At 42.7% G+C, this 24,654-nt stretch overlaps 4 protein-coding genes and 1 pseudogene across 6 annotated transcripts; 2 read left to right on the forward strand and 3 right to left on the reverse strand.

Moving 5' to 3' along the window:
• Window positions 1-4,729: 4,729 nt before the first annotated feature.
• On the forward strand, window positions 4,730-5,378 carry LOC134187418 (uncharacterized). 2 transcript variants are annotated; one of them, XM_062655536.1, is made up of 2 exons: window positions 4,730-4,824; window positions 4,904-5,378. In XM_062655536.1, the coding sequence occupies exons 1-2, from the start codon at window positions 4,782-4,784 to the stop codon at window positions 5,203-5,205; spliced, it is 345 nt and encodes a 114-aa protein (XP_062511520.1). In that variant the 5' UTR covers window positions 4,730-4,781; the 3' UTR covers window positions 5,206-5,378. The 2 variants fall into 2 exon arrangements, with proteins under 2 accessions (XP_062511520.1, XP_062511519.1); XM_062655535.1 differs by having other exon boundaries at window positions 4,761-4,824; window positions 4,883-5,378.
• Window positions 5,379-6,293: 915 nt separating this feature from the next.
• LOC134187115 (uncharacterized protein K02A2.6-like) lies at window positions 6,294-8,718 on the reverse strand. The gene has a single exon (XM_062655233.1). The coding sequence runs from the start codon at window positions 8,703-8,705 to the stop codon at window positions 6,294-6,296; it is 2,412 nt and encodes an 803-aa protein (XP_062511217.1). The 5' UTR covers window positions 8,706-8,718.
• Window positions 8,719-8,761: 43 nt separating this feature from the next.
• On the reverse strand, window positions 8,762-10,061 carry LOC134187117 (uncharacterized). The gene is made up of 2 exons (XM_062655234.1): window positions 8,880-10,061; window positions 8,762-8,806 (listed from the first exon to the last, which is right to left on the reverse strand). The coding sequence occupies exons 1-2, from the start codon at window positions 9,903-9,905 to the stop codon at window positions 8,762-8,764; spliced, it is 1,071 nt and encodes a 356-aa protein (XP_062511218.1). The 5' UTR covers window positions 9,906-10,061.
• A 1,497-nt stretch (window positions 10,062-11,558) lies between these two features.
• On the forward strand, window positions 11,559-17,117 carry LOC134186816 (uncharacterized). Of its 2 annotated transcripts, XM_062654877.1 has the most exons (11): window positions 11,559-11,597; window positions 11,664-11,918; window positions 11,978-12,662; window positions 12,729-12,947; window positions 13,004-13,453; window positions 13,520-13,651; window positions 13,710-13,903; window positions 14,708-14,986; window positions 15,056-15,158; window positions 15,233-15,532; window positions 15,586-17,117. In XM_062654877.1, exons 3-11 carry the CDS (start codon window positions 12,405-12,407, stop codon window positions 16,588-16,590), a joined length of 2,940 nt encoding a protein of 979 aa, XP_062510861.1. In that variant the 5' UTR covers window positions 11,559-11,597; window positions 11,664-11,918; window positions 11,978-12,404; the 3' UTR covers window positions 16,591-17,117. The 2 variants fall into 2 exon arrangements, with proteins under 2 accessions (XP_062510861.1, XP_062510860.1); XM_062654876.1 differs by lacking the exon at window positions 11,559-11,597 and having other exon boundaries at window positions 11,605-11,918.
• A 293-nt stretch (window positions 17,118-17,410) lies between these two features.
• LOC134186856 (uncharacterized) lies at window positions 17,411-19,119 on the reverse strand (annotated as a pseudogene).
• Between the last annotated feature and the right edge of the window lie 5,535 nt (window positions 19,120-24,654).

Below are 24,654 nucleotides of genomic sequence, written 5' to 3' on the forward strand. Positions count from 1 at the left end.
GAAGAAGCCAATTGGTGCAGCACCACCAAGGCTCAAAGAAGGATGCTGCAGCTACAGAGATATGACCTGGCGGTTCGTTATGTTCCAGGCAAGCTTATGTACGCAGCAGACACTCTGTCGCGGGCGCACTTGGCAACTAGTTACGACGCGGATTCACAACTTACCAGTGACATGCAAGTCATGGTCCACGTTTTTGTCACTTCGATGCCACTAAGTGCGGAAAAGAAAGCGCAGTTACAACAGGCCACGACAACAGATCAAAACTGCAACGTCTCAATCGACCAAATAATAATGGGTTGGCCTTCAAAGATTGAAGATGTGCCAACCAAGATACGAGCATACTGGACGATCAGAGATGAGCTTCATCAGGCCATAGATACTAGAGCGGGGGAAAGGGATTGGAAACGCCGAATAGATTACGTCATCGTGCAATACGAAACGATCCGGGTCGGCGGTTGCCTTTGATGCTCATGCGCGTTACGCCATTCTGCGAGCAAAGAGGTGGACCTTTACGTTTACAGCAAGTTGCAGAAGACTAGCCCAGGTCAGTTTTCACCCAGTGCCATTCGTACAGCGATGAAACGGACAACTTTGGTATCTCTCGTTGTTCGCTGTCTTTCAGAGTTACTGGCAAACGTGTGATCACTCACTAGTGAAGGAAGCCGGTGAAGGTACCCATATCAATGCTATCATAATCTAGGGAGACGGAAGAAATACACAGAGAAACGATGAATGGGTCTTCTTCCGGTACTAAAATGGCGGCGAGAAAACCTGACGTCGTCTAGTTTGTGTACCTCTAGCAGTGGGCTACGAGCTCACATAACCGGGGAGAGTGCATGAACTAAGCAGGCCGTATTACGTCAGTGGAACCAGGTATAATAGACGCTGAGAAAGGTACGTAGTTCAGTACACTAGTATCCTAAAGGAGAAAAGGTCACATTTTCTGCTCTGCACTTTGTGTACCTTCAGCGCGACCTTGATAGTTCACAAGTAGTAATAGGTTCCAAATTCTGTTCTGGGTGCCTTTCAAGAGTGGAAATGGGTACTTGAGTGGCTGAGGACATTGAATTGAACTAATTTAATAAAGATTTCTATCAGGTATTGTGCAAGTGCAACCATAGCTATATTAGTATTAGAGCGTACAGCAAGTATGGTTACACGTTGGAGAAATATGTTCCAATATGTTAGATGGGACGAAAGATGTATCTGACTTCCAAAAAGAACAGGGAGAGAGAAGTCTCCTGCCAGGGAGAAACTTGAAGTCGAATCGTGCAAGTGTAGCCTTGACAAGGTTTGATGGTATTGTCCTAGCCTTTCCATTGATGGCATCAACAGTACCCAAGATAATGTGACTAATATTGGCTTAATTACAGGATACTCAGACACCTCTGAATCCAAGCATAACCTGTGTAACTCAAACAGAGGTATAAGACTGTGGATTGTAATTGTAATTAATGTACTAAAGTGTGACAGGAACACTGAGTTTTCTCATAGTGTGAGGATGTCTCCATTGTTGAGAATCGACCTTCCCAAACTTCTGGCCCACTTGATTTTGATGACATAATGAGTTCATTAGCTTTACCAAAGGGATGGTTCACTGTCTCTACAAATGCAGAGTCTCTTTGCTGTGTTATTGTCCACATTGTTGCCAACTCAACATTTCAGCTTGCTGAAGCAGATGTTACTTTGAAGATTTTGGACGACCATTCCTGGGTTGTTTTCATGCGTGGACGAAGAGTGAGTGAAAGAGGTCGTACCCAGTTGTCATCACCCCTGGTTGTCACCGATGGTGCTTGTATTAGAACCATTATAGATAATTTGGAGAGGTCTCAGATTTACATCGGCAATCCTGATGAATGTTGGCATCCTCTATCACAAAAAAGGAAAGGACGGTTCAAGAAATCTGGAGGAGATGAAGTGCTCATTGCATTTATGGACCAGAGAGAGGTCGCGTTCAAAGGAAAGTGTTTTACAAGAACCATTCGTCACGTCAGTTGTGACATGGTGGCATGTGGCAAGGACGGTCGATGTAGAACATGTAGGCCAACACTTAGAGCAATGAATCATCGTGAAAAGAACTGTTGGTGCAAACAAAGAGGGCAGTTGTAACTCGAACAAACAATCGTTATATGACAACACCAGAGAGAGCGATGAAATTGAAGTCTTACAAAAATTCTGTCAAGTCAGCCATGCAAAGGATGGCTCGAATGAAGTCACTTTTAGTTGCAAATGTAGAGATGAATGGTATGGAGCTAGATTCTGAAACACACAAAGACCAACTACAGATAATGAAAGAACGGTCATCTGAAATTGCTTCAAAATTTCCCAAGAACTCTTTCCGTCAGCTATTTTGGAAACAGCAGATGGAAGCTGCATTATTAAAAAATCCAAAGCAGATGAGATGGCATCCATTGATGGTCCGATGGTGCCTCTCTATCAAGCAAACGTCATCCACTGCCTATGAGACACTTTATAATTCTGGTCTGGTCACACTTCCATCCAAACGAACACTGAGAGATTACACCCACACTTGTAACGTGTCCTCTGGATTTTGTAACAGCATAGATGAGAGGCTTATTCACGATGGCAGTTTTGATGGTGCTGCTGACTGGCAAAAGCACGTTGTGTTGATTTTTGATGCGATGCACATCAAGGAAGATTTGGTGTTCAACAAAACAACAGGACTGCTGAAAGGTTTCATCAATGTTTGTGATATCAACAATCATCTGATGAAATTTGAACAATTATTGGCAACCAAGAAATCATTGCTAGCTCTTGCAAATTCAATGCTCATGCTAATGGTGAGAGGAATATTTACATCCTTGAGATTTCCATATGTACAGTTTCCTTGCAAGACTCTTTCTGGTGATACCTTATACCCTATTGTTTGGGAAGCCATTCAACGACTGGAACTACTTGGATGTAAGGTGCTGGCAATAATCTGTGATGGAGCTAGTAGTAATCGTAGCTTCTTTCGTATTCATTCAACAAAGAATTCTTCAGAGGCTCAGGAGCAGCTAGCTTATACAACTAGAAACCCTTTCAACTGTGATCGTGACCGCACATTTCTCTGGTTTGTGTCTGATGCTCCCCATTTGGTGAAGACGACACGAAACTGTTGGGCTAGCCCTAAGCGAAGTCTCTGGGTTGGTTACAGCATATTGTATGACAGATATTGCACCTCTGCTATCAGTGTTTGTGTTTAGAATTGTGGTAAAGATATAAGTTGGAATCATCTTCGACGACTGTACTACCAAGATTCTGGGGTACAGAGATGTGCTGGAGGGTTGAGTCTTGTTCCTAAGCTGAAGTTTGAGCACCTCAAGTTATCCTCGTTTTCTAAAATGAGAGTGGACTTAGCAGTTCAGGTAAGAATGTATGTACGTCTCCTTGCTACACTAGAAATCATTGCAACTGCTTTTACCTCTTTCCTCTGGACAGGAATATACTGGATGTATAATACACATGTTTATGTGTGTCTACAGGTACTGAGTAAGTCAGTGTGTCATGCTCTGCTGGAGATCGGTGGAGACGCCTTTTCGGGAACAGCAACATTTTGTCAAAATGATGGATCGATTCTTTGACTGCCTGAATGTTACCAATTATTCTGAGTGCTACAAAGAATTGAAGCCCTTCAGAATGCCTTATCGGTCTGTCAATGATTTTCGTTTCAAGTAATATTTATGGCACTTATTGATGATATGGTAAACTAAAGTGACTTCACTTACTATACAAGCTATACATACATATAAAACACATGACAATATACATTTTTTACTTGTATATTTTATTTAATATAATATATATATATATATATATATATATATATATATATATATACGGATATGGTTGGGTATCCCCATTTTCCCTTCCCCAAACTCCAAACGCTGCCCTTGTGGTAACATTATTGATAAGTTTGGTGACCATCTATTGGGATGTAATCAAGGACAGAGTTTGACAACGAAACGTCATGATGCTCTATGCGAAGTGGTGTACAACGCACTGCTTACAGATGATTCTCGTTGTCGTCGGGAGGCAAGATGTAGCAGTAGCAACCAAACAAGACCAGGAGATGTTTATCATCCAGATTTCGAGCGCGGTTTGCCTGCCTACTTTGACTTATCGGTACGAAGTTCCTTACAACCGTCTTTTCTCACTCAAGCAGCAAGTCATCCAGGTGCAGCATCTGATGCAGGAGAGATGGAAAAGGACGAACGACATCACCTGAATGTGTCCAGCACAGGCAGCCTTTTTCATCCGCTAGTAGTAGAGACTCTGGGTCTCTGGACAGCTGCTAGCCTTCAAGTGCTCAAGATCATAGCACGTAGAGCTTCGTTTAAACATAATGTTTCAATTAGCCAGTCTGTTTGTCATTTTCATCAGCAACTCTCTACTAGACTGTGGTGTAGCAACGCTAAAATGATACTAGCTAGATGTAGTTTAGATGGTACTGCTAGTCCCCTATGGGACCTATAATATAATATATATGTATAATATATATATATATATATATATATATATATATATATATACATACATATATTTTACTTTTGTATTTTATTTAATATAATATATACACACAAACATATATATATATATATATATATATATATATATATATATATATATATATATATATATAGATTGTTAATAAATAGAGTACAACTCAAATACAGAGTCTTGCTTTCACAGTGGTTGCAAAATGAATTTCTTCCGTACCTGTACAAGTGGGAGAGCAGTGTAGCAGAAAGAGAGGATTTGTCTGCCTCTGTAAAAAGACCATGCTGTTGAGTAGAGAGACTCTAGAAGGGATCAAGATAACTGGTAAAACCTTCAGTTGTCAAATTACTTGATTATGTAGAATATCCTGTGTAATATTTAGTGAAATCATTCTGTGAAATAGGACAGTATTTACTGAGCATTCCAGAAGTGAACAGCCTGCTATCCAATCGAATCTGTTGCCAAGATATACTTGAACAATTTTTTGGCAAACAACGTCAGCAGAGAGGAACCAATAACAACCCGAATGTAGAGCAGTTTGAGTACAACACATCTTCTATTCGAGTAATGAGCTCAGTGGCCCTTGCTCCTGTCAATGGAAACACTGGGAGATTTTCGAGAAGGAGACCAGGTGATCTGGCTGTAGACAAAGAGAACACTCCATTGCATAAGCGGCCAAGGCTATGTGCAAAAGCATTGTTCTAAGGGCACTGTGAGATTTCAGCAACAAAGTACCTAAGATTTCAAAGTTTTACGAAGAGGCTTAGCTTTAGAAGTACCTACTGCATGAGCTTGTTTGTACTGTTCCATAAATGATATCACGCATGAAAATCCACGTATCGTAATCCATAAGTCTACAATCATTCTAAGTAGCTGATGACTACCATCATCATCAAGATCTGAAGACAACTGGGACCAATAAAACTGAACGTCATCTGATCCCACAACTGCCTCTCTGACTTCATCACGGGAACATAACGACGATGAAGTGTCAAGCGCTGACAAATTGTATAGCTTACGAACATTGAGTTCAAGCTGCTCAAACAGGAGATAGGACAGATCACTGACTGTAAACAGACCTGCACGGTTTACTCGATCCACCCAGTGTCTAGTGTAGGCGAGGAAATCTTCACAATCCGTCTCATCCTCACACATCCCCCAGAGGCACAGAATAAATTCCTCTTTGGTGATGGGAAGATCGTTCTAGCTTCTTTCTTAGTGACACGGGAATGTAACCTGCCGTGCATCGTATCACCTTTGCTCCTCTGTTGACGTGGCCAATTGCTCAGACTGATGAGTCAACGACGTAACCTCAACAGGGTAATGGACTTTTATGAGGTGCTGTTCATCTTTTTTCTGGTAATTTCTGCAAATCAGGAATCTTTGTGGTAACTAGGAATACGTGCTAAATCCGGTCAGACTGCGCTAAAAGCAGCTCTATTCAACCTATAAACGAACACGAAGTTGCTTCCACCTGTCCAGCAATCACAACACAGACACTGCACGTGACCACGTGACACTAGCTTTCTGCATAGTAGGAATATCGTTAGAACTTTTCTTCTAGTGCACCGACCGTTTCTATCCGCTGCTTCCCACTTTTACACAATAAGTCAAACGTTTCTGCACTCGTTCAGTGTTTGTCCAGGCTACTGTAGTGTCGTCGTAAGTTTACTCACGAGCTTCAACAAACTCAACAGACTCTGTAATAACTCAACGACTGCAGTACGCATGCGTCCCTTACTTCTAGACTATTCTACTAGCGCGCGCACACAACTAATACTAATGTCATTACTCTACATCTCCCTTCCTAGGGATATAGTGTCCTCTGGTAGCTCCGGTAGAAGTCTGGCTCGGTGACGTTGGTCATAATGGCGTTTCTGTCCTTCCTTGTACTTCTCGTTCAGCATTTTGAAATCCCTCGTATGGGGCCAGTCAGGAATGAGCAGTTTTCTCATCTGTGGAACATCTGTTCGTATACGTCGCCCCATCAGGAGTTCTGCAGGACTAAGACCGCACCATGGCAAAGGGGTCGCCCGATAACTGAGTAGGGCCATATACGGGTCAGGAGAGTGATCTAGCAAGCTCTTAACGGTTTTCACGCTTCTCTCTGCTTCTCCATTGGCCCTCGGGTAGTGTGGGCTGCTAGTTACATGATTAAAGCCATAAGCTGCAGCAAAGTGTTTCATCTCCTTTGAGTCAAACTGTGGTCCGTTGTCGCTCACAAACGTGATTGGAACGCCGTGGCGAGAGAAGATGGCTTTCAGAGCGGTAACAACATTTGTCGAGGTAGTAGTGGTCAGTTTCTGAACTTCTACGTATCTGGAATAGTAGTCTACTACAAGGAGATGTGAAACCCCTTTCAACTCAAACAGGTCGGCTGCAACACGTTCCCAAGGGTGGTTAGGGAGAGGGGTTGACAGAAGAGGTTCGGTGGCAGTGGGGGTGGATCGCTGACAATCAGGACATGCCTTGACGAATTCTTCAACGTTTTTGGTTACCCCGGGCCACCATACTGAGGATAAAACTCTTTGGCGACATTTCTGAATGCCTTGGTGCCCTTGATGTATTTTCTGCAATGTCTCTCTCTGCAATTTCTTTGGAACCACAATGCGGCTGCCATACAGTAGTAGGTTGTCATGGGTGCTGAGCTCTCCGCGTTCTGCCCAGTATCGAGCGAGGTCTCCCTTAATTTTGTTTCTGGTGGGCCATCCCTGCATGACATATGTCATTACCTCCGAGCAAATAGGGTCTTCCTGTTGGGCTCTCCGGTATGCATCCAGACGGTCTTCATTTGCAGGAAGGTACGAGATAAAGGCTTCAACAAACGACTCTGTCGCACTCTTTTCGTTTTTATCATTTTCCCCTGCAGGGGTCACAGGTGCGCGAGAGAGTGTGTCCGCCGTATATAGGAGCTTCCCCGGAACATGGGATATTTTGTAGTCGAACCGTGTCAGACGTAATCGAAATCGCAAGATTCTCGGTGGGAGTCGATCGAGGCTCATTGTGCCAAGTAGAGGGACCAAGGGCTTGTGGTCAGTCTCTAACTGGATAGACTTCCCAATAACGTAATCTGAGAATTTCTCGCACGCCCACACAAGAGCCAGACTCTCCTTCTCAATTTGAGAATATCTCTGTTCTGTCTCGGTCATGGACCGGGAGGCGTAGGCGACGGGTTTCCACACTGCTGGTTGATGCTGCTGCAGAAGAACTGCTCCCAGCCCATAAGCAGAGGCGTCTGCACAGATTTTTGTTGTCTTTTCCAGGTCGTATAAAGCTAAAACTTTCGGTGTAGTCAATTCCTTCTTGACCTTTGAGAAAGCGTCGTATTGGGACGGTCCCCACACCCATGACCGCCTACTGCTCAGAAGCTCACGAAGAGGCTTTGACAATTCGGCGATGTGTGGGGTAAACTTGCTGAGCTGATTGACCATACCCATGAATCTCCGTAGTTCCGTTGCTGTGGTAGGTTGTGCCATCTTCAGGACAGCTTCCGTTTTCTGGGGATCTGGGGAAATACCCTGTGCACCAATTACATGCCCCAAGAACGTCAGACGCTCCTTGTTGAACTCGCATTTCGTGCGGTTTAGGGTTAATCCAGACTTCTGCAGTTTCTGCAGGACAGCGTGGAGTCGGGAGTCGTGCTCTTCTTGTGTGCGTCCGAAAACTAGGACGTCATCCATGTGACAAAGGACTCCTTTTTGGCCAGATAAGATGCCGTTCATGAGCCGCTGGAACAGCTCAGGCGCACTAGATATACCGAAAGGTAGTTTGTTGAAGGCGAATCTCCCGAACGGCGTAATGAATGTGGTGAGCGGTCTGGATTCCTCGGCCAGTGGAATCTGCCAAAACCCACAGTTGGCATCCAACTTGCTAAATACCGTAGCTCCGGCCAAACAAGCCAGTGTGTGGTCAACTTTTGGAAGAGGGTAGACTTCCCTCAAAACACTCTCATTCAGTGGCCTGTAGTCAACGCAAATACGAATCGCCCCTGATTTCTTTGGAACTACGACCATTCCAGCGCACCATGATGTTGGCTGATCCACCTTTGAGATGACTCCCAAAGACTCCATCCGGACTAATTCTTCTTGGACTCTCTGTCTGAGAGGCAGTGGGACGTTCCTTGGGGTGAACAGAGCTAAGGGTTTAGCCCCTGACTTCAGCTTGATTTCATAAGATTCTTGGAATGTGCCTAGCCCTCTGAACATTGGAAGATACTGATCTGGTACTGACGAGGCGACCAAGTTGACTGGCACAAGTATGTTCAATGATGTGATTGCCGGAAGACCAAGGAGATTGCGCTGTAGCCCTTTTACCACATATACTTTCTGGACACATGACCTACCCTTGTAGCTTAAGGTAAGAGGTAACTCCCCTAAAACCTCCAACGGCTTCCGATCTGGCCCACATAATTTTCGCGTAGCTTTCTGGATTTGCTGTGGGTTCAGAGCCTGCAAGGTATGTTCTGAGATAACGGTAACCTCTGCTCCTGTATCCAACTTGAACGAAGTTTGTTGACCCTCCACTGAAATAGTGCTGTTCCAAGAGTTTCCTTGTTCCAGGTTAACTGTGTACAAATACGACACATCACAACATTCTTCAGCCTCTCTTTCCTCCATGACGTCTGCAACTGCCTTTGAGAAACAATGCTGGTTGTAATGGCCTCTTTTCTTACACCTGTGACACGTCGCATCCTTGGCTGGGCATTCCTGTCGTGCATGTGATGGTGACCGTCCACACCGTGTACAGCTGGTGAGGCTCCCTGAATTTGTAGCTCCTGCCTTGCTGGATGTGAATGGTTTCTTACCAGGTGGTTTCTGTACTCTCCTGTGGAAGGGGTGTCCCGTGTAATTCACTGACTCGATTGGCGACTCTTGCAAGATCCCATGTTGCTTCCGAATGGCTTCCCGCTGTCGAACTGTTTTCTTGGCTTTGTCCAATGTCAGCTCGGCGTCCATCTGCAAACGCTCAGCCAGGGAGGTGTCACGAATTCCTACAACAATGCGATCTCTGATCATTTCGTCTTTCAGGTCCCCATAGGCACAATTCTCAACCAAATTATAGAGACTCGTGATGAACTGCTCGACGGATTCGTCTTCTTTCTGACACCTGCGGTTGAATTGGGCACGCTCGAATATTACGTTTTTCCTTACTTTGAAGAAATCGTCGAGCTTTCTCAGGACAGTCTCGTACGACTTTCTCTCCTCGTCAGAAATGCTGGTGGATGCGAGGACGTCCTCTGCATCTTCCCCCATGCAATAGAGTAGTGTACTTACTTGCCGCTCGTTCTCCCCCTCAGATAGCCCGGACGCGAGACGGAATTGCTCGAATCGCCGCCGCCATTTTGGCCAGTCGTCTGGGTTTTCAAACGAGAACGGCGTCGGAGGCTGTAACCGAATGCTAGTCATCGTTCAGACTCCTGTCACCATGTAGTGTCGTCGTAAGTTTACTCACGAGCTTCAACAAACTCAACAGACTCTGTAATAACTCAACGACTGCAGTACGCATGCGTCCCTTACTTCTAGACTATTCTACTAGCGCGCGCACACAACTAATACTAATGTCATTACTCTACAGCTACCGTTGACGAGAATCAGCAGCGCAAAGTTCACGTGGTCAACCACGACAGACGCCATTTTCTGCATACTAGTAATGTCTCGCCAAATCGCTACAATGCAACTTGACAGATCAAGATTTACATGGAATGCTTACAGCAATGCATAGAATCATATCACAAAGTTTCTGATTATTCTGACGTCATCTTCTCCAAATTTCAAAATTCGACCAAACGATCGATTTTTGACGTTTTGATGACATGTAGTCACTTCTGCTGATAAAAATTAACGTCTAGACATTAGCTTCTTGTGCAACGTTTGGTTTCATCATATTTGCGAACGACTGTCATTTTGTGTAGGCCGCGCAGAATTCAAGAAATCAAGTTTAATTGGAATCCGTCTTAGCTAAACAAAATCGATTTCGTTTTGCAGCGTAACGAGAATGTACTCTGATATGTCTTAGAAACACTTTTCAAGAGTCATCTGGAAATAAATAGTTATTTTGTGAAGTCGCCCACTCGCTATTCCACGAAATTCCGTGCACTCATCCACTTTGTGTCAGTTTACAAGAACAAACGCAATAATTTTACATTGTGGCTCAATTCATCGATTTTGAGCCGTTTGTTGCTAAATTTCGCGAGGTCGCACTTTTCTGCAGCCATTTTTTCTTTATTAGCAATTAATGTCTTGCCAAATCGTCAATCAACTAAACTCCAACAGCTTCAAATGTTAGCTATCAGACGTTACTTCGAAAAGAATGAGAAGAATTAAGATTGATGCAGATCTATAATACATATCTAGACATACATACATATAAACTGTAACATTACTAAATTCCCAAAAACTAAAACTACTACTCATTTAAAAATCTTTCTACTTTGGTATTTAGTTCAGTCGTAATCCATGTTCCTAGATACCATCTGCAAAGGATATGACAAGCTGCATGATGTGCTTTGGCTGAAAACCTCCAATCACTTGGTACTCCGAAAAGCTCCGAAACATCATCACGGTCCCTGTGCTTTGCTGCCTCGTTCTTGAAGTACCAGCGATTGAAAAGTTTGTTTATTCTCTTTATCACTGCTGAACTGAATCGCCCGGCCATGGCTATGTGCTGCGATGCAGCCAAGGATTGTTTCATAGAACTTTTCTTCCAAAATTTGCCGGACTTTTGACGGGACATGCTGCCAAAAGTGCTGTGATGTAGCCACCGCTGTCAAGTTCCCCAAAAAAATTTTTATCTCTTTTTCTGAGCAATGTATCGCTACAAGCACAGGTCATATAAACAACATGCTTTTATAAACACCAAATTGGCAATATAGCGATAAGAACTCTGCATGCTTAACTTTGCTTACGACTGAAATTAGGTCTTGCCAGCACAGCTGCCCTGGTTTAGTCTCGCGCAGCCAGCCCCTCCCCCTTTTTGACATCCGTTGGCGGGAGACGGTCTTGTAAGGTTCCTTTGATGTCTTGGTTCTGCCGACCCCTGCATTCCATGGGGCATAAAGACTTAGCGATGATCTGTTAATTGAGATAAGCGACCAACCGGTGGGAACTCATCTGGTAATTAGTATCTGCTGTACGGCGAAGTTTTCGTTTCTGTGTCTGCTGCAGGTGCTGCTGGACTTTGTTCTGGCTTTAGGCGAGTTCGTTTGCTCTCACGAGTTGCGTGGCAAGAGAAGCGCGCAGGTTGTACGTCTTCTTGCGCGACAACCTTGGCAGGTGAGTTGTTCTTCGCGAAATTGCTTATAGGCTCGTCTGGACGTCAGCTACAGCGTTAAAGCTAGCAACACGACGAGCAGTCTGTCCTACACTTCACTGGCTTCCGTACTGTCACGTACGGAAGTTGCGTGATCATGCACTTCCTAGGTGAGATGTCGTCCTCGCACGTACACGCTAATTGTTGAATGCTGTTCGTTTCCCTTTAGTATGTCACTGGTGACGGTGATATCCTACGTACTGTACGTCAGTAGCCAAAGTGAACAGGGTTTGACGTACTTTTGCGAGAGAGAAGAGTATGGGCTAACGAGGTAACGTGTTGTGCGTGGGTTGTGGACGTTTTTGCGTGGGGTTTGTTGTTGTCAACTGTTGCTTTCAGTTTGAACGTTCGTCAGGGCCGCCTACGTCGACATATCATCTTTTGGTAGAAAGAAGTGGGCTAACGAGGCGATCGACGTCTTGTGTGTGAGCTGTAGATCAGGTAGACGTTGTTGCGTGGGGCCATGGGGTTTGTTTTGTCAACCGTTGCCTTCAGTTGTCTGTATATATAGTGCTTTGTATCTCTTGGTTGGGATAGTTTGCAGTTGTTTTTTCACTGTTACGTCGTCCAGCTCTAAAGCTATACATTATATTTCCATGGATGTTTGTTTTTTGTGCTGCCAACCTTTCAATAGTGAATGGCAGCGTAAGAAGAGAAAGAGACTTTATGGTGGCAGCTGTGCAGAAGCAAGAAGACAGTTGGAAGATGTCAGCCTGAACTCTTTGGGACTCCCACTAGCTACTTACTGTCAGAGATATGAATCAGATGAGTCCATATTTCTTTGCTGTAATTGTGAAAAGAAGTTGACAGATTTGGCCAAGTGTACACAACGCAGCCATGCTCTGAAGGGAGAGGTAGGTAAAGATTTGTGACAAAGCTCTAACTACAACAGCAATAGCAAGTGAATATTGTAACTTTAGATTGAACAACTGTTGACTAGTGTAGCAACAACAGTTACAAGTGGAAGTCTAGCCAAAAGACCCCATCTGGACACAACTGAGACAGGCAGCTGCACACCTGAGCAGCTGAGTCCTGCAGGAGAGAGTGCTGTGACAGGTGCAGCAGGGTCTCCAATTGTTCAGACGCCTAGTCCTAGATCCCCATGTTTACATTACACCAACAAGTCACCTGCAGTCACAGTAATGGATCAATAAAATTATTGACAATGGCTTCATAATGTGTGGTGTATGAGTAGGTAACTGTCCAGTACAGACGTGGTTCAAAGATATTCAAACTTAGGACTCCCAGGAGAAGGCGTGCTGTCAAGCAGTGTGTTCAGAAATCATTATCTGCAATGTCTAGTTTTATGCTACAGTCTAGAAAGGGAGCTGGTGCTGCAATGAGCAGCCTTAAGAATATGATCGAACGAGAAGTGAAAGGGCTACGAAAGCTGAACAAATCGACTATGTTCCTGGGCGGCAAAGAATCTCTCACCGACTTTTGCTGGGACAATGTCTGGTTGGAGTTGCATAGGTATGCTCCCACTCTGATGGACGTTCTGTCAGTTTTGGTGTTAGACCCGACAGACAACAAGCCAATGGTCTGCTTGGTGGCTGCCATGGTACTGAAGCAGAGATACAAACACTTCTCAATAGTTCAGCGTGCTATTTCTTTATTGCTCTATGGAAATGGAACTTCGAAGCAGGTAATTCAGATTGCTGTTATGACAACAGTTTGTTTACATACTATTGACCAATGGTCTGTAATTAAGGTTTACAATTGTTTGCAACCACTGATGGTATGTTTGTCATACCAAAGCACCATCGAGCTGGTAGATGTGTTGTCTCAAGATTGGGATAAGGAAGTTCGTCTTTGGTCTGACCACTGGAAAGCATTAACCCTAGTATGTGGTCAAATTGATATTATGGTAATAAAGCATTACATTCTATTGTTCATATTAGGAATCTCATCCTCCAAGGGATGGTGGTTCTAATCTTCCTTTACTTGACACAGAACCGGCTGCAGGTCAATTAGAGGTATCTTCTGAGAGAACTATATCCCCTCGAACTTTCAGTCCTCTTGCAACATTGAGTGACATCAGTGACTCCAGTCCTTTTGCAAGTCAGGAGTTGTCACCATCTTGTCACGGAGACAGGTAAATTTGTGTGTGTGTGTGTGTGTGTGTGTGTGTGTGTGTGTGTGTGTGTGCACGGGCACGTGCGTGCGTGTATGTTTGTAGGCACATGCACATGTTGCACACAGAACTTGCTCTATTACAGATAGGCATTGCATCTAGTGAAATATGACTATTCAGTGGTACAGTACCTGCTGCAGTGGAACAGCAGAGACATTATAGTCAATAACTAGGTCGAAATCAATAGGATTTAGTGATCTAGAGGTTACTCGTTCAAGCAGTGATTACGACTGAAGCATGGGTTATAAATTGTGGACATAACATGTGTTTTTACTAGTTATAGCACTAGCGGATCCAGGATTTACTTGATTAAAGGGTTAGGGCCCATCTAGAATAGTGACATGCCCCTGCATTCCAGAAAAGCAGCTATGAGCTATGAACATACTTGAGCACTGAACAAGTGCATGTGATTGCTTGATCTTGTGTTCCAGTCACTATGAAAATGACAAGTACACTATTTAATTTTACACAGTTGTCACTTGCATATGCGCCTGTATTGTGAACAATTTCTGATTCTGCAATGGCGTTGCTACGCACGGACCTGGAGAGGCCATGGCCTCCTCAATATTAGTATGTGTAGCCTCTTAGATGCTACACAAGGTCTCATAAAATTTAGACCTTAGCAGCAGACCTCCCCAACTTTGGAGGTACGTCCAGCTACCCCCAGAAACCAGCTGATACTTCTGTTGGTTCAAAGACAGAAATTACCATGATGGATGGATGATTATGTAGTAATTTGTAGTAAGCTATTTTTCATCTGTGTAGCATGGTTTCTGATGAAGTAAGGTCAGCTGGCCAGACCTGGACTGGTTTCAAGGTAGTAGGCGACAACATAGATCGCAACGTGAGACCAGCTTATCAACGAATGGATCATAGGACCCAGTCCTATCATCATTTCCACTCAGTAGCCATCAAGGATCGTGTTGACCTTTCCTCTGCATCAAACGAGACTCCGCAAAAGAGACCGTTAGACCTTAAAAGTCTACTGTTGACCACCAACGATGTCAATAGACTGAAAAGTGATTTCAAAGTCCTATTGTCAAGGTTTACATTGCAGTTGTACTAGGGATTGTTGGACATGTTAAGTAATGAACGGTTATTACTGATTTACAGGGTTGTAGTCACAAGAATGTCTGAGTTTTCTGACCAAGCAGAAGGAGTGAACTGGCATATTACATGCAAGTATCCAAATGAAATGGCTACTAAATCCACTGTGGTATGCACACGATGGCAACTGCATGAGTGGAAACTTCAAGACTTAGTTGATTTTGTCATTGTCTGCTTGATCAGGTGCCTCTGGGAGTACTGCTGCTAAATGAGAATAAACTCCCAGATATGTGCAAAATCTTGGAAATCCTTCAGCAGTACGTTCCATCTGTCGCCGTCACAAGATCGTACCATGTTGGCCAGGTGAACTTAACACTGGAAGATCATGACTTTTCTAAGGTTTTGTTAGGTGGTGACCAACTGACAGCAGCTAGGGCTAGAGGAGCTGCTGCTTTGAGAGACGGCCACAACACCAGTCATGACCGTCTAGAAGGATTTGAGGCTGTAATAGAAGATTGGCATGCACGATTAGCATTTGCCAAGGTGCTCAAGGTGCATTACATATCAAGAGGTTGTTATTGATAAAGTCTGTTTAGGTCATCTGGAAACGTTTGTATTCGGGGAAGTCTGGACAAGATAAGGGGACCTTGTATCAGCTGAAACAACTAATCAACAGAACTGCTGTTCGTGCTGACCCAAGCAAGGATTTGAAAGCTGTAGAAGATTTCTTTTTTCTTGTTTGGCAAGCACATGTGGTTGCCAGTGCCAAGGTTGTTCTGACCAAAGAGATCATCGTTGCAGTTGATGTTCTGGCTGAGAAGATGGTTGAGATGTTTGTTGAACTATATCCATCAGGATTTCCTGCTCATCCTGATGGTGTATACACGTACGGTCTAGAAGTATTCAACCTAGGTCTGTTGTATCACGGTTTTCATGATGCAATTCGAGAAGGTGATGGCGATCGTGTAATTTTATATTGGAAAGCACTTTTGATCATATTCAGAACATCAAACTGCCACAACTACAGCAAAGAGGCATTGCTTTTACTTGTGCAACAACAAACCTTGCCCGAAAGATTGGCAATGCAAATGAAATGGTCAAGGTTTGTAAATAACAAAGGTAGAACAGGATGTAACATCCCTTGCGATCTAGCAATGGAGCATCTGAATCGAAGACTAAAATCCATTCTTCACAACATGGGAGCTAATATCCAGCCTAGCTCGATTGTTAGAGCTGCCAAGAGCATTGGCATAGTTGATAGTATATGTACAACATTTGAAGAATCTCTTCACATCCATCCTGCTTCTGCCCATCATCCGGTGCCTACTGATTACAAGGATTTCAACACTGTTTTGGATGTGCTACTGGACAAGGACGTTTTCCAGAAAATGGATGGAAAAAGGCAACATAGCCAGTTCAAGTTTTCTCATACACTTTTTGTGCAAGGAGACAGGGACAAAATTGTTAAGTGGATGGAAAAAACATTGGGTCAGATGTTTCATAGCATTGGAATTGAAGAAGAAGAAGAAGAGGCATCGGCAACCGAAGATGATGATGGTGATGATGATGATCCAACAACTGCTGGAATGACTATTGTTTGAAAGCAGTATCTATATAGTCTCATTCATCCAAACAGCCATCCTTCTATACATTCATATACATTCATATACATTCATACGGTATTACCTTGCATGATAATGCATTACGTTACTAGCAGACAGAGACATTTGCGCACCTGATGCATGCACGCTTGACACTTGCAGTCACTGCAGATTTTATACTGTGTACCTTTGATGTTATTGCTGACATATCTTTGTCTGGATTGTACAGTGTTACAGTTTGTCCCCTTGTGATAAATATAATTTCTATTATCTCAGAAATGTGTGTCAGAGTGTGATGCCTGGTGCTTGTCCTAGAGTTTTATGGGAGCATAGATCGACAGAAATACTATATCTATTGGTATATATACCGTCTACTGTTTGCTAGTTATAAGCATGGCCTAATGTGCCGCAGTAGTGTGTCTTGGATTGCATGGCTTTGGATTGGCTTGCATTCACTACTCATAGATCTCAAGACCATCCACTCATTTTTCAATATCCTCGTTTTAATTAAGATCTGGCAAACCTTTGCAGGTGTAGGGCCATCAGCAGACATCAAAAATTTATAATTTGTAACAACATCTGCCACATCTTGGGTGTAAATGAACAACAAAGGCTGTTAGATCCTTGAGGGACTCCTCTTTTACATGATTAAGGTGGTGATACTTATTAGTTACCAAGTCTGACAGACTGTGTAACAACATACACATAATCCTCAAACCGATATAAGCAGTTCCTAGTAGGCACGGCTTAATTGCTTTTATAGTGGGTGTGACTTTTTGTGATGGGCAATGGCACAGACGGCACTGTTTACTCATAAACAATACGTGTATTAGAAAGGCAATATTTTACAGCTACAATGTAGGAAACAAAGGCATGCGGCAATACTTGTTGCATATAAATTAGTTATAATCATCTATACCCTAAACAGGAAGTTGACACCATTCAGTATCTGGGAAAAGTGGACTTTTGAATTTTGGACTGAATGGAGTGCTGCATATATATGTGCATGACAAAGCCTGACGTACAGAAGGATCACGCTAACAACATTCGATCAAATTAAGAACACTCTTCATGTCTACAAACCATTGCACAAACATCACAGCACTGGCATCCTGCAACTGAGTCCTTGTCTACACTAAACATAAAGTCAGAAAAAAGCATTTCTCTGCGACAGCAAACACTATTCTCTCCATAGTCTTTCATTCTTGATGAAACGGTTTTGTGTACGTTGCCATATATTAAGATGGCTTGGGACCTATGCCCATCACGCCCGGCACGCCCTGTCTCCTGTACATATTCTTCAATCTCTCTGGGAGGGCTCCAGTGAAAAACTCTATAAATGTCTTTGCAGTCCACTCCCATTCCAAATGCTGTTGTTGCTATAGCCTCAGTGTACTTTCCGCCCTAGCAAATGTTGTTAGTAATTTCTCCCTCATTTCTACTGTTGATGCACTCGTGTACAGGTCAACTAGACGAAACTCCTGTAGGTTTGGAGCCCCAACTGGTTGTGTCAGGTACTTGCCTAACTTCCTCTTCAGACTGAAATACAGCATTGTGCAGTCAAGGTATTTCCGACAAAATACCACTGTCTTCACCATATCAGTGCCTTCCTTCATAAGTTGGCTTGACATGGTAGCACTGAAGTCCTCAATTGTCGTCATGGTCTGCACTGAGTACTGGATGTTACTCCTATTGGGTGGCAATGCAATAACTGCAACATCGTTCATTGACAAACAGTGAAGTATGCAGTCATATGTAGAACGTGTAGCAGTTGCTGTGACAGCCATTACATGCACTTCCTCAGGAATTACACTTCTGATATCACCAATGTGTGCAAAGGCAACACGAAAGTCATTTCCCCTAAAAGTAACAATTCTAATACTAAAACAGGGAGAAAATCAACTGTTGATCTCATACCATGTCTTGATACAGTGTGCTTCATCAACAACCAGTGCCACCAAATTCTCTTTATACCTTGGTTTCAGAAGCATATTTCTGTACAAGGGGTTTCCGATAAGGTTTTCAGGGCTGATGAAAACAAGCTGTACTCTGCCTGATAGCACCTCCTTTATTACAGTTTCATTGCACTGTGCCTCACCGACAAACTCACATGAAATTCCTCTAGGAGATAGTTTTGTTCGCTGATCCATCATGAGGGATGTTAGCGGACTGACACAAACTACTATACTACCTTTGCAACCTATTAAAGGAACAAACAGGTACTACCCCTACCTTTTATAATTACAATGACTTTGATAGATATTACATGAAACCAACCTTTCAGTTTGTCAAACACTAAAGGCAGCATACTAAATATTATCGACTTCCCATAGCCTGTTGGCAGCAGTACAATGGTGTCTCTTCCTCGCACAAATGCAGTGATGGCCTCTCTTTGTTTTTCTTTCAACTCTGTGTATGACATTGCTATTCTAGTTTCCTCTATGGCCACCTCCAGTTGAGTATCTTTCACCAGCATTTGACCAGACATGTACATTACATTTAATATAATTGACGAGAATGGTACTGCAAAGTGTCCCCAACCAACGAATACAAAGCCATATATATACAGACAACTGAAAGCAACGGTTGACAACAACAAACCCCACGCAAAAACGTCCACAACCCACGCACAACACGTTACCTCGTTAGCCCATACTCTTCTCTCTCGCAAAAGTACGTCAAACCCTGTTCACTTTGGCTACTGACGTACAGTACGTAGGATATCACCGTCACCAGTGACATACTAAAGGGAAACGAACAGCATTCAACAATTAGCGTGTACGTGCGAGGACGACATCTCACCTAGGAAGTGCATGATCACGCAACTTCCGTACGTGACAGTACGGAAGCCAGTGAAGTGTAGGACAGACTGCTCGTCGTGTTGCTAGCTTTAACGCTGTAGCTGACGTCCAGACGAGCCTATAAGCAATTTCGCGAAGAACAACTCACCTGCCAAGGTTGTCGCGCAAGAAGACGTACAACCTGCGCGCTTCTCTTGCCACGCAACTCGTGAGAGCAAACGAACTCGCCTAAAGCCAGAACAAAGTCCAGCAGCACCTGCAGCAGACACAGAAACGAAAACTTCGCCGTACAGCAGATACTAATTACCAGATGAGTTCCCACCGGTTGGTCGCTTATCTCAATTAACAGATCATCGTTAAGTCTTTATGCCCCATGGAATGCAGGGGTCGGCAGAACCAAGACATCAAAGGAACCTTACCAGACCGTCTCCCGCCAACGGATGTCAAAAAGGGGGAGGGGCTGGCTGCGCGAGACTAGCCCTGGTTTGAACTGTTGACTCAGGTGTGGTTAATGACACTTTCCTACAATGCAAATGACAGTATAAAGTTAAGAGCTATCAGTTTACTTTTCACTAGAACAGTTTTGAATTACTGACCTTGTGGTTGTTTATTTGTCATCATCGTCACTGATTTCTATAGTTTCCGGCTAAAACAAAATAATTTGACAAAATTGCAACAAACATACCTATATATTTGTCGTTTAGTTTTAATTGGTGTTATATGTTTTGTTTTGTCTGGTATATTCAAATTTCTTATATAAGGAATCATACATTTATCTATGATTACTCGATGATAGATACAGGTAAGTATTTGTTCTCATATTTGAAGCTGAAGGCAATGCAATACCTCAATTTTTCTTTTTTTAGCCCCTGTTGCGTTTGAAAACTTGACTCGTTTTCTTTTTTTAAAAAAACCAAATCGATTGATATTGTACTAAACTGACACGGTAATAGACTCGTTTACATTTATTTATTGTACATTTCATTATATATTTATTATTATAATATTTGATTTATATATTTTAATTATCTATTATTATTTGTTGTGCTCAACCAGATCGGTCTAGTTTCAAGAAGCACTGTGTTTTATAATAATAATAATTATTGTTGTTGTTATTATTATTGCTATCATTGTGCACATAAATTTGACTCTGCTTAATAAATTTACTTGTCAATTTCTCTTTCTAAGACGTTATTACAAGCTATTCATATACCTTACAGAACCTTGCGTACCTCTCTTTTTGGACTCTCGTCTACAGTCTGACTAGTCCTGTAACGAAGAGGTAACAACAAAATTAGAAATACCAGCCATGCCGAAATGAATGTCAAATGATTTCGAACAATGTCTCCAATCCATTGTCATCGTTTAGATATCTTTCAAATTCTGCCATAGAGCTTGTCCCTTGCATAGTTAGAGCTATTTCATCGTCTTCGGCGTCGGAGTCTATATATTTTGGTCTCTTCTTTCTAGGCCGCAAATCGCTTTTCTCGAAATTAGGAGAACCGCTGATGGCGGTGAAACTCCGAATTCTACATCAGGGATACAAAACAGTGTAGAGCGCAAAGCAATTGAGTTATCCAGTGGTATATAGCGACTACCGAGATTGAACTCCTGTATGATCATTGGTCATCATGGTGTTTGACGGTTTATGAGGCTCTTGTCTAAGCTAAAGAGTACAATTATTTTTGGGCCCTGCAATGCTATACAGTAATACGATTATGTCATTGCATAGTGTAACAGTAAATAGTCTGTGCAGTATGACGGTAGCTATATTATTGTTAGATGTACTTATATATATATATATATATATATATATATATATATATATATATATATATATATATATATATATATATATATATATATATATATATATACACACACACACGAATTACACGTATACTTATATAGTGCAATTTCCTCAAAACGCAATCCGTGCATAATCAAAATTTATATTAATATGAATATATATATACACACACACACACAGGTATATAATATAAATTACTTTATAAATACAGTGTAGTTGTCAAATATGTCCGCAGAATTGTGGATTCTCTCACTATCGATAGGTATGTATTCTTCGTTGATAGTGACTGATCTCATTGCAACAACGGCGTCTTCAAAACTAGATCTCTGATTGGCTATATAGTCAACAATTCTAGTACGAATTTGCGAATGCCGACAAACTGTTCCATACAGCAACTGACTAATAGCTTCGAAAAGGCAATTTCCCTCAGAGTTGTTTTCAATTTGGCACATGCTAACATTAGCAGCCATCTCCGCTATCACTTTCTCGGCCTCGTCCTCGTCTTTCTTGTCCAGCAGTGATAAAAATTTCACGAATTCTACAGTCAATTGAAATGGTAAGTCTTGACAACTCTTTCCACTAGCTCCTTCAATGTAACAAAGTAAGACAGGAATGGTACAACACGTATATACTCTTTCATTATAAGATTTGTGTCTACCTTCAACTCTCTCTTTTTCACATCTGCTTTGGAAACGACGGGAAACTGACTAACATCTATTGTAAAAGCAAATTGCTAAACAACATGATTTTTGGGTGTGGTGTGTGTGTGTGCGTGTGTGAGCGCACGCGCGCGTGCGAAGATACTAGAGCTTCAAATTAACCTGTGCTGGACTTCTCTACTTTGAGCAGTGTTTGCTGTGATGTTGGCAGCGTAAATCGCGAGAGCGATGATGGAAATGTAGCATGACTGGAAGTGCGTCTCATCAAATGCTCTTCCCTGCACAAGAGAGTTACTTAGCGATGTACGCATACATTAACTACTATTAATTTTTGTAATACCATAAATCTGCTGCGGAGCGATTGTGACACTTCACGGAACATTTTCGGTTGCTCTTTTTGCAGCAGGTTTTGTGCATTCGGAAGCTACACTGAGCGCTTGCTTGGAGACTACAATGAGGGGAGCAGGAGCAACTGTTTGGGGGCTTAGGTTTGTTAAGCCTGTCAAAGGATGGTTCAATAATCTTGCTCTTTGCAACTGCAATTTTAGATTGTGGATCCTCATTCGTGGAAGCGCTTACGCCTGAGTGTGACAAGATGCTGTCTTCCGTCGGGAACTGTTCCTGAAACTTTGGTCCAAGTAAAGAGCAAACTTGAGAAATAAGACTGAGCGCCGATATGCAGCTAGACTGGGTGTGGTCGTCGAAACAGAAAACAGAAAGCTGAGAAATAGCTGACGATGCTTGGGCAAGGTTCTCTAGTATTCCAAGTTTTGGAAATTCTCCAGGAGACAATTTCGTGCTCTTGGGCGTTGGCCGAATCTCCTGCGCACACAATTAATGCAAGTAAACCTTGTTTCGTAGTGGCTGCATGTGTAAAGTTAACATGTAAATCAACTCCCTTACTTCCCTCACTATAGTCGCTCTTGCTATCGTTGGCTGTTTTCTGAAAATTTTCTGCAGGCCTTTGCTCTTGGCCTGACAAAGTGACGTTTCTTTCAGTTTCGCGGTCATCTTCAATTTTTGCACAAAATTGTCCCGAATCTTCACGGTGCAAGTAATGAAAACGAGGTGGTAGCAAGGATAAGTTGGCTGATCTATCTACATCTAATGAAAAAACCTCAATAGCTTCCACGTGTAACGTTGTAATAATTATTAGGGCCACATCTTGCATAGTACAATGTACTGACCTGTATTTCTAGATTTTTCTAGAGACAACGACCGAGATGTGACGTCTGTTACCGAAAACAATTTTGTGGTTGAGCTCCCTTGATGATGAAACTCTACTTGATGTCGGTACTGATCCAGTTGCGCCTCTACTACTTTGCCAGGTCCAGACGTAATGAAACGATGATACTGCTTCTTTCTCCGTCGACTTGGTCTCATTGCAGGAAAGCGCACTAAGACATCATCTCCCACTTTATACTCTGTAGGTACCCTCATTCCAAGACGACGAGCAATCATCTTAGAGGCGGCTTTGTTGGTGGACTTCAGGGCAGCCTCTCGTATCAAGCGACAAGGTTCCGGTCGTCGCCGTGACATGGCCAAAAAGGACAGCGTTGTTTGGTCTGCCGTAAACAACTTCGAAAGGACATAATTTAGATCCTAGTATTTAATACAAATTACAGACATAATATTGTATTGCTCTCTAATTGATACGCTTTACCCAAAGCCTGATGCGGCGACACGTTGTAAAGGTGCTCATAAATGGGGAGTTCCTCGACCCAACTGACGCCCTCCGTGCCGTTCACTGTCATGTCATACCTGATTTTACTCTTCAGAGACTGATTGACTTTTTCAATCTGCAATATATCACTACTATAGTGCTTGTGACGTATACGGTATGTAGACTCAACCTTTCCCTGAGATTGTGGGTGGTAAGGCCTGCTACGAATTACAGTAATATTCATGGCAGAGGACAACATTTCAACCACTCCTCGAAACTCGGTGCCTTGATCTGATTGAATTATTCGCGGAGGACCAACAGTGTAGTATATATCAAGCAGTTCTTGAGCCACCAGGTAAGGGACTTTCCCGGCAATAGCCGGAGAAACAAATGCCTAAGTAAACAAACGAAATTTATTTCAAGTCTTGGATATTTCCAAAATACGATAATTACCTGCTGAACACGTCCAGAATACTAAGAACATACCTGTACGTCAGACCGTCTGGGTCAACTTCAACTGGAATGTCTGACAAGTCTACCAGATCTAACTGATTTCGCTCCTGTACTTTAGAAGCGATTATAGGCTGCAACGGCGCCTTATTCAAAAACTTAGGATGAAAAGACTGGGGTTCTCGTGTTGCACTAATGTGTGTTTGAATGAGACGTTCATCCACTCCGGCGAAGTGCTTTGAAAGTAGTCCATATAGTGTCTTTGCATTAGCACCTTTGCTGCGGTTAGAGAAGGTAATGATCAATCCTTCCACTTCTTCTGCGTGAACGACAATTTTATTTGAAGATGAGACAACAAGTCTCTCTTCAATGCCACTAGCGTTTTTCGATCTGGGATCGAAGACACGTCGGAGTGCAAACTGATTTTTGCACAAAGACTTGTACACCTTCCATTGCAATGGCGATTTTCTTTCATTCGCCGATGGTCTGCTTTGAGATCTCAAGTACCTAATAAGAAGGTCAAATTCTGCTTTTGACAGAATTCTTTGACCATCCATATCTGCAATCGACACATCACATTAGCTACATTGATGCGTGAGACTATATAGGAATAACAGAATAACAGTCCACTTATCGAAAAATAACTGTTCACAGTTTGTCTAGTCGCACACGAGTGCCAAA

This window comes from Corticium candelabrum, chromosome 11, assembly GCF_963422355.1.
Source record: "Corticium candelabrum chromosome 11, ooCorCand1.1, whole genome shotgun sequence".
Lineage (NCBI taxonomy): Eukaryota > Metazoa > Porifera > Homoscleromorpha > Homosclerophorida > Plakinidae > Corticium > Corticium candelabrum.